The following is a 13,418-nucleotide window of genomic DNA, read 5'->3' on the forward strand; positions in this document are numbered from 1 at the left end:
GTTTTTTTTTAACATTTGATATTGGGGGGGGGGGGGGAATAACAGCAACATTTTAAGATTAGTGATATTTTTAAAATGTTGCTTTTCTTACTGCTGTGATCACGCTGGGGGAATCCCACTGGAGCCAACAGGTATGAGCCGTGACTTATTTGAAAGCCACGGCTTACATCACCTGTGCTGAAAACAGAAGGCACAGCCAGTATCTCTTTGAAATCAACAGGAGCATTTCCCCATTCATCCAAGCGCACCAAATGTTATGATTTCAGGTTCATGGTATTGGGGATTTTTAAAATTCCAATGTGCAAAACTCTGAAATGGATATTGGACTCTTAAGTAACTATTATATAAGATTTTGGGGGTCATAAAATGATTGCTTTCTCATATGCGAACTGGCTAACCCTCCACCAATCCCTGCAGACCCTGAGCCTTTTTAATTTAAAATCCCCCCTCCCAGTCAAAATCATCCCATCTTCAAACCATATGCAAACGACATGGGGAAGTATACAGGTATATGACTTTCTCTTTTGCTTGTACTTTTTAAAGCGTGCTTGCTTAGAAACTGGTATGGCCTTATAGAGCAAGAGTCTGGTTTAAGCGTAATTGCAGTCCTCTTTGCACATGGAATCATGAATCATTCCATTGGCTTTAGAATCTAAGCTGTTAATAGGCTAAAAAAGGATTTCTTTTTGCATTATAATTAAGCATGAATATATATTTAATATATTACACTGCCTGGACTGCTGCCAAAGCAATCCTAAACTTCCTTATGCTGTAAAACAATTTGTACCCCCTAACCTCCCCTGACTCAAGTTTTGAAAGCTTTCATCCCATAGCCCACCCACCCCTATAGTAGTCTTCAGTTCATATATTTTTTTTAAAAGTCGCCCCACTTTTTTAAAATAGATATTGCCACATTCTTAAATTCATGCATCACTGCATTGCTATTGCACATGGTGTGTACAGAGGAACCATTTTTCTTGCCTTCTCAAATCATCCATCCTTCCTTGGATTCTGTGCACGGACCCTCCCTCACTGCTTGTGTACATCTTCCCTTCGGACAATCTTGTAGATAATCCAGTAGAAAATGTTGAAGATGAGGAAAGCCATGGGGAAGCCGATCCGCGATATCTTATCTATCTTCTTGGCCCGCTGGATAAAAAGCTTGCGCATTTCGTCGGCAGACTTTGAAGGAGGCGGGGCTGGGTTGGCCGTATTGTTGTTGTTGGCTCCTTTCACCGAGATGCCGTCCTTGGCTTGCAGGCAGGCAGGTCCCATCCCATAGGCGGAGAAGTTGAACCTGCCTTCCCCAGTATCATCCTCCTGAAATATATTGAACATAGGGCTCTACTTACAAATAAGATATAGACAGTGCACCCTCGCTATAAGGCTCTCCTGCCATGAGTCCCAGTGCAACTGGGGATACGTATCTCCCATGATGCTTTGCTCAAGGGGGGGGCAACCCTTTCCTGAGGAGATCAGCCTTATAGATGGGTGCAGTGGAATGTACAGATGCAAAGCAGGGGATCTGTTTAAGACCGGAAAGTGGATTGATCTGTCTTTCCTTCTGGAGGCATTTTTTTTTCTTTCAATAAATATATCCCCTGTTTTGCTTCTGCCCCTCCTCCCCATCCATACCTTCTTTATCATTGGCTTGCCCAGAAGGAGTGGGCTCCATGTAACTCTTATAGTAAAATTCATTCCGTGAAAGTTTCTATGGAGTTACATGGACTTTTAGCATAAAGGGTCATCCATTAAAAGATACCTGTATGCATCACGAATTGACTGTATTCCTGATGAATCTTGCCCTTTCCTTTCTCTTCTTTTGTGCTGCCATTCGACTCTGTGCTTCCTATCGCCACCTTTTAAACAGGTTGTTGAAGTAGTAGAGGGAAGCATACCTACTCCATAGACTCAGACTAGTTTAACAGTTATTCATTTTTTTCAAGGAATCAGAACTACATATGTATTGTAGGAATTGTATGTGCTAAGAATTCTCACCAGCTTCCAAATCTCAGGATTCTCCACAGGCAACCCTACCATTAAACTAAAATACAATTTAATATGATCTACAGTATAGCTGTGCCCCAAGAGTTTGATTGCCAGTGACTTCACTTGCCATGCAAGCATGCCTTTGGATGGGTAGAAGCTAGCAGAGGATAACAGGAATTAAAAATGTTATTTCCTCTACCTTAAGAGGAGCAGCTGAATAATTTGTTTAATTTAATTTAATAGACCTATTCTGACAGTTTAAAAATGAAAAAAAATAATTAGAGATTAGGAGGATACCAGTGTGGCAATACTCATGTTTTATGTATAACCTATTTTACAGAGACTATACATTGAATTCTCTCCCTCTTCTTCCTGGCATTGATGAATAATAAGACAGGATAACCAAGATTATTCATTGCAATAATACAATGAATCATAAAGAATTCTTTGATTTTATGTAATTTACCATACTGAGAAAACAAAAGGGGACTTCAAACTTAGGTGTTACCCCTATTTCATATCTGGAGTGATTGAATCAAAGTGATCTGGTCAAAGTATGGAGCCAGGAAGAGAAACCAATTTAACCATTGGTCCTTACTTCAGAATCTTAGTTAGCTGCTATGGTCCTCTAAAGCAGGAGTCCCCAACCTTGATAAGCCTGTGTGCACTTTGGGGGTTTTGTAAACAAGTAATCAGGGAAGGTCTTAGTGATTCTGGGGCCATGGGCAAATGTCCAGGATGTGGGCCCAGAGCCACTGCCCCCTGTCACTGGGGCCCCTCTGGTACATGCCCCTGCCAGGGGCAAGTGAGGAGTGGCTCTCACCCTGTATGAGGCGGGTGTGAGCTCATGCCAGAAGCCAGCTGCCCAAGCTTTAAATGGAGTGGGCACAAGGAGGCACTGTCTGAACCCCAGACAGGACAGGCATGGCTCTCTGTTGTTGCAAGTGGATGGTCGGAGTTGCAGACAGGGTGGGTGAGAGCAGTGGCAGTAGGAGCCTGCTTTTTTCTTCTTCTCACTGTTGAGGGGCTGGAGCAATGGAGCCCCGAGCAGCTGTCTCCGTTGCTCATTGGCTAAGGTAGTGCCTACCATATCAGTTGTGACCAATCACAAAATGGCTGACACGGCAGCTAGGCTTAATCACAAAACACTGAGAAGTTCTATGAACTGTTAAGGGGTTCCAAGCCAAGGATTCTCCTCTAATAGAGGCAAGCTCTTTCCAAATAGGTGCTTCCTGCAAACACAAGGGTAATGTCCTTTGAGCTCTTCAAAAGCAGCTCTGACATGATGAAAGCTAGGATTGGCTCTTTGCTTTGGGGAAGAGATGCTTTGAAGAGGAAGCGAGTGGAAACCAGCAAGGACACTGACAAGTGTGATGGCACCCAAGGGTACCATCTTGGCATCCACTGTTCTAAATTCAAAGGTTACTTAGCAATTCTACCAGTAGGTGCTCTAGATAGAAATATATAGAAGAATCATCTGTATTAAGACATGGACCATTTAAAATGTTGCTTTTCCAAATTCAATGTTGGCAATGCATTGAAGAAAAAGGTGTTCCTAGTTCTAATGATAGTTTCCACTCTATAACCACCCATCCCACTTTGGGCTTCAATTCAGAATAATGTAGCAAAACTTTCTGTACATGCAGCATCTACCTTTAGTCATTCTTTGGAGAGTATCTTTTAAGAATGGCCCTGCTTTTCATATTGCATGGTATGGATGAATTACATTGCCACAAGGTCACAGCCAGAAACTATGAATGTGGTTGAAAGCACTTTGGGAAACCTGAGCAAAACAATATGGGATAAAGCACTGCTTGATCTAGAATTAGGTAAAAGGCACATGACTTACCAACAAAGCCCTTTAGACTCAATAGCAGGGATAGGTCTGCAAACCCACACCAGTTTTTCTTCAGGTCCATTGCTTCTGCCTCCAATCAGCACTCAGGCTGTGGGATCGCTTCTTTATCTACCACTTTACCGTGTTTCCTTCTATGCTATTTCACATTAGCAGCATCTGGGCAACTAAATGCCCAAAGGCTTGGTCAGGGAAAGGAGGATTTTTGACTTATTTTCTTTGATCCATGCATGCCATATCACAAACTAGATTGCAAATTCCCCTCTGTTGCAAAAGCAGTTTATCATACAGCACAGATGGGGGCTGCTATTCAAAAAACAGGTGCCAAGAATTCTCTGAAATTTCCGTCTCCCTTCAGCAGCATTGCCAATCTCCAGGTGCAGCCTAGTGATCTTCTAAAATTATAACCAATCTCTGGACCACAGTGATCAGCTCCCCTGGAGAAAATAGCTGCTTTGTTGATTATGGCATTATACCCTACTGAGGTCCCCCCCGTCCCTACTCAAACTCTCCCCTCCCCAGGAGACACCCCCAAAATCCCAGGAATTTACCAACCCAGAGTTGGCAGTGTTACCAGTCTGTAGTCCTTTTCATCATTCTTGTCTTACATTGTTATGGCTGCAGTGATAGGATTTATAATTTAGATACATTCCCTTATCTTTACCAATGTTAATGAACTGGGAATTTGTGGACTTGCTCTAAGATCACATGATTTATTTAGATCTAGAACTAGGCTTAGAGGCCTCTGTACCAGATGTTTTAATTGCTCCTTTTAGTAAACTTGCTTTAAGTCACTCCTCATTCTGGTAGACTTCATCTGTGGATCCGGAAATATTGCAATAGCTGCTCAGGAAACGTCTATGATTTGTTTCCATAGTTTGGATGCCCAGTCACATCAGCACAGTGGAGCTCACAGAAGGGACTTTCCTGTTGCAGCCTGTCAAGACTTCCTAAAATTCTGCACTCAAACTGCATGTGGAAGCTGCAGTGGGATGGAAGGAATCACCAAAAACCACCTGCCCTTGCATGGATATGTAGCCTTTCAACAAACAGAAGAGGAGGTTTAGATTGAAGCTTGTATAATTAACAATTTGCTCTACACATTTCTTTGCCACTTCAGCTCTACATTTGGTTTGCCTGACTTTGTGCTTTTTTTTTGTATTGCTGGATTGGTAAACATTATTTTTAAAAGAAAGTCTTGTTTTTAAAGCCTCCCTGACCCTGTTGTTGAGCCATGCCGGCATTCAAATATCCAGGTGTTGGTACAAACAAGCCTTATATGTCTTCAGGGGCATTGGGTTGCTGACTCTGAGTTGGGAGATATCTCAAGATTTTGGGGGGGGGTAAAGTCTGGGGAGCGCATGGTTTGGGGAGGAAAGTGAGCTCAGTGGTTATAATGCCATGCAGCCCATCCTCCAAAGCACTTCAATAGAAGCTTTATTCTGTTTGAGAGATGTTCTTCTCCATTACTTATGCAATGAAATAGGTGAAACTATTGAACTCCATGTGAATTGGGCAGCTTTTCCATTGAAGTGCAATTTTTCATACATCATCAACTTATAGACTCTTGGTAAGACCACCGTCCCATTGTTGTCATCTTCTATCTTTATGTATCTGAACTTACACATAAGCTTCACCCTCCAAAGCAGCCATTTTCTCCAGGGGAGCTGACCTCTGTCAGCTGGAGATCAGTTGTAATTCCAGGAGATCTCCAGGCTCCACCTGGAGATTGGCAACCCTATCAAATGGAAAAATCCCAGCATCTAGAAATTTCTCCCCTTCCTCCTTTCTCATTCTTCTTCTCAGGGATGGAGCAGGAGAGGCTGGCATAAGAGGAGTAAATCAAGTAAGAGATCACAGCATAGTTCTGCTAAGAACAGCTGCTCTTGGCAATAGGTAATGCTCCACACTGTGTGTGCCTGGAGGAGGCTTTCAAGTACTTTGATAGATCTGTGTGCCGTTCCCCCTGTGGAATTTCCATGCATGCATAATATTTGTCCTGAATTAGCACCAAGATAAAAGTCAGCCAGAAGTTCACAGAACTATTATTTCTACAGTTTTAGCATTACATTATAAAAAGAGATTCCAATTTGTTTAATAGGCAGATTTAGATTATGGTGACACAAGAAAATATGGGTTATCAAATTATTAAGTGGATTTTGCTATTTTAATTTATATGATAAATGAAGCATTGAAAATTGCCGTCAAGTTAAAAGTGAAGGGGTGACTTAAGAAATGGAATGGGAAGTGGCCTTTTCAACCTCAACAAGAATTTGTGCTTATCAGAGGTGCTTTCCAAAAACGCATTACCCTCCTTTACATGTTAAAAAACCTTGCTGCTGCCAGCAGGTGGCAGCAAAGTGAAGCAAGAACTATATGAATGAAGAGTAGAAATCTGCATTTTAACTTTTATTATAGAGGCAGATCAAGATGGGTAGTCGTGTTAGTCTGTCTGTAGCAGTAGAAAGGAGTAACAGTCCAGTAACACCTTAAAGGCTAACAAAATTGTTGCAGGGTATGAGCTTCGTGAGCGATCAGTGACTCATGAAAGCTCATAAAAAGGTAAAGCCAGTCGAATCCGACTCTAGGGTTGCAGTGCTCATCTCCATTACAAAGCCAAAGAGCCAGCGCTGTCTGAAGACGTTTCCGTGGTCATGTGGCCGGCATGACTAAACCCCAAGGCGCACGGAACGCTGTTACCTTCCCTCCGAAGCGGTACCTATTTATCTACTTGCAATTTCTTGCTTTTGAACTGCTTGGTTGGCAGGAGCTGGAACTAGAGACGGGAGCTCACTCCGTCATGCGGCAACCCGGGTCTCGAACTGCTGAACTACTGACCTTCCACAGCCTGCAGTTCAGCGTCTTAACCGCTTGAGCCACCGCAGCTCCATGAAAGCTCATACCCTACCATAAATGTTGTTAGTCTTTAAGGTGCTACTGGACTCTTACTCTTTTCTACTATTATAGAGGCGGGTCAGGTTACTTCTCAAACTCCTGGAAGCATAAACTCAATGCTGCAGAACTGGACAATTCCATGCAAAGTTTTATGGGAACGTTCCTACTTTGGAAATTCTGCACAGATCTTGGAAATAATTAGGTTGTCTGGATTCATGGGCTTGGCTAGTGCAGGACTCTGTACAAAGGACGGAGGGACAAAAGACTGGCAGAGAAATCACCTGCTAGATCCTCTGGCTAATTTTAAAGAAGCCGTGTCAGATACTTCAGGCTTGCCAGCAGGGACTTTACAGCAACCTATTATACTATTAAGTTCCTATGGTTCTCTGTTTGCTTTCCTTCCTGTCCTTGAAACGTTCCTCAGTAATAAAAGGGCCACAAGATGGGGTTCAGTGCCTGCACTCTTCCCCTTGTCCAATGCTCCACTGTCAGAATTTGTTCTGATGAAAGGGAATAACTTCGACACCACTTAGGTTTGAGAGTCTCAGGGGCAACATAAGCAAAATATACGGGCTTTAGTCACCCTCAGCAGGGTCCATGCAGATGTTCAGTGGGAACTGATCTGCCCAGAAGGGAAGCCACTCAAGAAGAAGCAAAGGAGATATTCCGCCAAAGTGGCAGAAACCCCAGTGCTTTCCTGCTAACAGAACAAAGGAGTGCTCCTTTCACTTTGGTTGCTCTGCTGCCTTCTGTACATGAGCACATTCTTGTCCCAGTACTACGACTGAGACAGAATGAGAACTGTGGTGGAAACAGGAATAGCGGAAACCTGCTGCGAACAAAGGCTCCTGTCTCCTTCAAGCCTCCTCCCAAACTAATGATCCCTAGCAATCAATGCAACTATAAATAGGAGGCTTCATGCACCATCTTAGTTTCCACACAGACCAAAGAGGAAGTTCAATTTTAATTTGGCAGAGAATATCATCAGCTGCCAAGAGCATGTTTGTATCACTTTAACTATCACTGGTAGTACCAAAGGATCCTGGAATATGTAGCATGGCAAAGGTACTGAGAGTTCTGGGAGAGACTCAGGGCTTTCCCCTCTCTGCAGAATACGGTACACTGGGAGAGGGAATGATAGTTAACTATTGTTAATGAAAAGAGAATTAAAATGGCCTGTTTCAAATTATGTGTCTCTAGTCCACTCTGTCTGTTGCGAAGAGTCGGACTCGACTGCGTGACTGAACAACAAAAAAGTCCACTCTGTCTCGGTGGTATTCAAAACAAGCTTTCACATCCAACCCACTCAGTTTTATCTTGCTTTATTTCATCTTGCCCATCATTCACCGAAACTAGAGGGTCAGCCTGAAGAATTCTCAGAGGTTCTATGTACTTTGCATATTTTCCCCCAAAAGCGACTGGTCCAGTAAGAGATATCATTTCATTTGTCTATTTATACATTTATTAGCCCCTTTCCCCAAAAGAGAGTCAAAGCAAATTAAACAAGAGAAGGGACATACTTGTTTGTGTCCTCCCATTTGCCACCAACATACGAGGAACTAATTTTGAGACCTTTAAGGGGCCACTGGACTCAAAATTTGTTCTACTGCTTCAGACCAACATGGCTGCCCACCTGACTCTATACTAGTAACTAAGCAGTGCTACACCCTTCTACGTCAAAGTCAATGGGCACAGAAAGGTGTAACTCTACTGTTAGTAACTATACTTGGAATGCATCCTGTTCTCATAGTTTACTTTCATTATTGTTTGATCTGATGCAGGGATAGCTGACCTAGCCTTCTTAGGTTGTAAATCTTCACTACTTGTACAAAAGGGGAAGTTTTTTTAGTGGACGAAACTACATTGGACTGTGGAGAGTGGAAAATATGTACCTGTCAGGTATGTAGTTACAGGAAGCACGGAAGACCTAGCGCTGAAATCCTGACAATCATAGGTCTAATTCTGAACTTGATCCAGAGTGCAGATTAGAAAATCAGCACAATGGAGCCACATAGTGACAGGGCAGATATTTCTGCAGATCAGATTTGCAGAAAATTCTTAAATGTTTAAAAACAAAACTGGAGGTCTAAACTTTGCTTCCCAATAGTAAAAGGGTGGACAGTGCATACTTAGACAGCTGGAGGGGTGGGATGCTTAGTGGCATTTTGGCTTCTCAGAGCAATCTAGAAGGGTGCCTGGTAACGAGAAGAGTTGAGTAGCGGGAAAAGCCAGTCTTTGTGTGTGTGTGTGTGTGTGTGTGTGTGCGTGCATGTGTGTGTGTGTGTGTGTGTGTGAGGAAGTGGCACGAGGGAGGAAAGATCAAGCAGTTGGGGTAGGGGGGATATAGAGAAAAACACTGGGACAGTCCTTTCAAATCACGGGCTGTGAGTAGAAAGGACAACTATTCTACTAGATTCCCTGATGTAGCTAACATGAAGCATTATTAATTTAATCAATATCTGCTGTCTTTGATTGCACCCTTGGCTTTTTGCCCACTTTTTCCAGGGTGTGGGGTGGGATGGGGTTTGTGTGGGCAGCTGAAAGAGAAGACGGTAGGGAAGCTGGGGAAAGTAGGATTTCCCGTCTCCCGCAAGCTCTTATGGGTCCATCTTTCGCAGCCATCTTTGGCAGTTAAAGAGCATCTGCTGGGATTGTTCCAGCAGCTGCCACCCTCAAGCAAGCTGAAAACAATCAGCAACATTTTGCTGTGGGCCCCCTACTGTTTCTAATCTAAAGTTGTTGTGTTGTCTAATGTTTCCTTGAAGCAATGACTCCTCCTAAGCGGCAGTGTTTTGCCAGTGGCACAGAGGTATCAAAGCCCTCCTGTTGCTACTCCTTAAAACAGTCCACACTAACTTAACCGCTTTCTTCTCCTGAAAAATCCCAGTGTGAATTAACTCATTTCTTTTCTTTTCCATACAGTCACCAGTGGACTAAGTTGCCTGGATCAGATTTCATACAGGATCATTTCGCCAAGCAGCTTTTACCTAGATTAGATCTGTACAGCCGCCCTGAGCCTGCGTGCGGGGAGGGCGGGGTATAAATGAAATAAAATAAATAAAATAAATAAACTTACTTCTTCTCTCAAGTTTCATCTCCTAGTTTTGTTTTTGTCTTTGCTGCTACAGAATTTGACAGGGTTAAGTAAAATGGGCATAGGATTGAGCCTTCATCTCTCTTTATATTCCTTGCTCCATCACAAGGTCGGTCTAAGCTGAGGTAGCTGAACCTTCGGTGGCACAGGGAGAACAGAGCAATCCAGTTCATTTTGTTCAAACTGCCGTCAGTCATGGGCAAAGAGCATTAATCCTGGTTAGAATGGTCAAGGAGCTAACAAGACACTGAACTGATGAGGCAATAAGCCACACTTACTTGCAAGGCTGTGTGAAACTGGCCTCTTGAATGATACCATTCCAAGATCGCCCCTGCCTTCCCACTCAACTAATAAAGCAGCATGGAGCGTGAATGAAAACAGCAGCATGTGAAGCAAGGTGGCCATCATAGCTGGGAGAACTTCATCTATAGATATAAGCCCTTAAATTGACAGTAAAGACATATTTGCCATACAGGGAGAGCAAGCTGAATGTCACAAGGACAACTGGATAGGCTTGTACTTTGATCCCCTCAAATCTTACTCCCTCCTTAATGTACCCTTATACAGTAAGGGCTGTTTTATTCTTTATGTGTTGGACAGCTTTCTTAAGTATCCACTGTGCATCATGCAATGAGCACCATAAGATTCAAAGGGAGATACATTACTGTGAACACATGGGTATTTCTAGGTAACGTGCACCAGGGAGCATGGATTTGGGTATGGGTCCCAGGCACGTTGCAACTGCATCATCTGATACATGGATCTCCCTTTCAAATGTACAGTATTCATTTCACAGACACATGGTGGGCAGGCTGCAACATGCCTGCCAGGTATAATGGCTGCCAACCTCAAGTTTTGATCAGATTGACTTTAAACTTGTGTCCTGGATGCATCCATTTCAGCTGTGCTCTACACACTGATACTAACTTATGTATTGCCTACCTTATGGTGCCGCCTCCTTCTCCTGAACCTGAGCAGCTCTTTGTGCTGCCGGGACACAAAGTTGACAGCAGCATATTCCAGAAGAGCTGAGAACACAAACAGCAGGCACACAGCCATCCAGATATCAATGGCCTTTACATAGGACACCTGAAAAAAGAGGCAACAGATCAGATTAAGGTGCTTTGGCTCAGTATAGCAAAGTTAAAAAACAACAACATTCCAACTTATCCAAGTTTGGCTTGGTGAAGGTGGATCACTTCCCTATTGGGACTAACAACACTGCCATCATTTTCAGTCTCTGTTGATTTTCACAACATTAGTAGGCCAAATAGGCATTCAGATGGGTGAGAGTGAGATAGAAGCAGACCCAAATGGGAGGCTTTGGTCAGAAACCTACAATAAATCAAAGTCCCAATAGATGCTTTCCTGGACCCCAACTGTCTGCTTTTTGTTTATGAGAAATATGTCTTATTTTTTAAAAAGAAGACCGTATTCCATTTATATCTTGTCTTCCTCCAGGAAACTCAAGAGAAACACACATGGAATTTGAAAATGGTGTTCTGGCTAGGAGTTGGTGAGGCCCAGACCGGATTGGTTTCAGCCAGTTTGAGTGTGCATCCTTAACACAATTTGGATTGGCATGCTGGTTAGAATGCTACTTTTCATTTGGTAATTCACATTACAAAGTCTCAGTCCAGTGGCACTTTCAAGACCAACAAGTTTTAATTCAGAGTATAAGCTTTTGTGTGCATGCACACTGCTTCAGGGCGCGATCACACGCAGAATTAGCCCTGCCATAGGTGCGAATGCCGGGCGGATTTAAAGAGTGCAATCAGACACAAACATCTGATAAACGCCCCACACCCATCGGCAACCCGTTTTGCTCTGCCACAGAAGCAGAGTAAAAAGACACCAGAAAAAATCTGGTAGTAAATGGGTTGCGATAGGCCACAGACGGAGTTTCCCATGTCTGATCACTCCAGCACACTCTCATGGTGTCGGGATGGTCTGATCAGGCCATCCTTGACTCCGTGCCGTTGTTCTTTCCCTCCTTCTCAGTATGCACATCATCGCATACTCCATAGGGAGACCTCAGTGCAGTGATGCAATTAATCAATTACTCATGTCAGCGCATCGGAAACAAACAGCAAAAACAACAACAACCCGACTCATCCACGGTTGTGTCTGATCACACAGTGGCGGGCTGTTCCTGCAGCTTCCAAGGACTGTGTGATCACGCAACTGCGGGTCAAATTCCTCCGAAGGAAATAGCCTCACTCCCCCCCCCACTTTATCTCGTGCATGTGACCGCCCTCTTGGATACATTGAAACAGACTTCGCCAACCATTACATATAGATAGAGAGAGGGTGGGTGTGGGCTAGTTGCCAGGAAGGGCTAATTGGATTCAAGAAGCATAAGTAACTGAGCAATAAATATAGCTAAGATTGGATTAAAGCAGTTGGTAAAACCTGTGAATAGCAGTAAATTAGACTGCAGATAATCAAAGAGTTAACAAACAGATGTGAGAACTGAGTGACGTAGCATGTGTAGTGAGCTAAGACCCCGATGATATCTGTTAAACCCTGGGAGTTCTGTTGTCCTGTTGTAATAACATATAATTTAGCAATCGCCTGTTCTAGTCTGCTTCTGAAATTCCTTTGCAATAAAACAGCTACTTTGAGGTCCCCCACTGAACATCCTGGGAGGCTGAAAGTGTTGGCATTTAATGACAACAGTGCCTTTGTTCTCTACATAGGGCAATCAGGTCAAACCCTATGCCAGAGGATAAATGGACACAAATCTGACATCAAGAATCACAAAACTGAGAAACAGAAAAACATTTAATCCTCTCAGGCGAAGTCTGTTTTGATGTACCTGAAGAAGTGTGCATGCACACAAAAGCTTATACCCAGAATTAAACTTTGAGTGTGATCACACTGGCAGCTTAGTGTGATATGGTGCCACCTTTAATTGTACCGGTTTAAAATCTTGCAGGGCATATCATCCAGACAGCACACCCTGCTGTGGGTTACCCACGTGGCTGTCCCCTGGTCAAGCACCCACATTATTGCAGCTCCTCAGCCATGTGTCAGCAAGCTGCCATGGTGTTCTGTGTTACTTGTATCTCTGTACAGTTGCTAACCCCCCCACGCCAGCGGGAATGTGACCCATTGGTTCTGTACCTGTTTCAAATCCCTTTATCATGCTTGCTCTAACCGTTTGTAGTCAGTTCTAACAAAGAACGTGTTTGAGTATCTTTCCAATGCTTTGAAATAAAATCTTGCTGTTTAAAACGTGGATTTATTCTCGATGCTTGGGAACCCAACATATATGTCATTTCTGCAAGACTGAAGGGAGCCGCCGCCACTTGGTATGTCGGGCTGCACAATGAACGCGGCCCCGAACTGTTTAACCTGAGGGCGTTCATGTGGGCGCTGCGAGCTCGTTTTGAGGATGTTAATGCAAGTCAAAGAGCAAAAGCTTTTCTTCGCACATTCCGCCAGGCCAAGAAGTCAGTACGCGAATACACCCTGGAGTTCCACAACCAGGCAGCGAAGTTGCGGGACTGCCCGGACCACATCCTGGCAGAAATGTACCGGCTGGGGCTTAATGCGGAAATCAGGGAGACGGTGTTACGGTCA

General features: G+C 43.6%; 1 protein-coding gene across 1 annotated transcript in view; it reads right to left on the reverse strand.

The window, feature by feature from the left end:
* Positions 1 to 1,029: 1,029 nt before the first annotated feature.
* GLRA1 (glycine receptor alpha 1) overlaps positions 1,030 to 13,418 on the reverse strand; it is a 114,324-nt gene continuing 101,935 nt past the window's right edge. The window contains exons 8-9 of the mRNA XM_015415290.1: positions 10,776 to 10,922; positions 1,030 to 1,320 (exon numbers count right to left, since the gene is read on the reverse strand). Of these exons, the coding sequence (XP_015270776.1) occupies positions 1,030 to 1,320; positions 10,776 to 10,922 (438 nt within the window). The remainder of the gene's footprint in view (positions 1,321 to 10,775; positions 10,923 to 13,418) is intronic.

The sequence above is a fragment of the Gekko japonicus genome, unplaced genomic scaffold (genome assembly GCF_001447785.1).
Source record: "Gekko japonicus isolate JY-2015 unplaced genomic scaffold, Gekko_japonicus_V1.1 scaffold509, whole genome shotgun sequence".
Lineage (NCBI taxonomy): Eukaryota > Metazoa > Chordata > Lepidosauria > Squamata > Gekkonidae > Gekko > Gekko japonicus.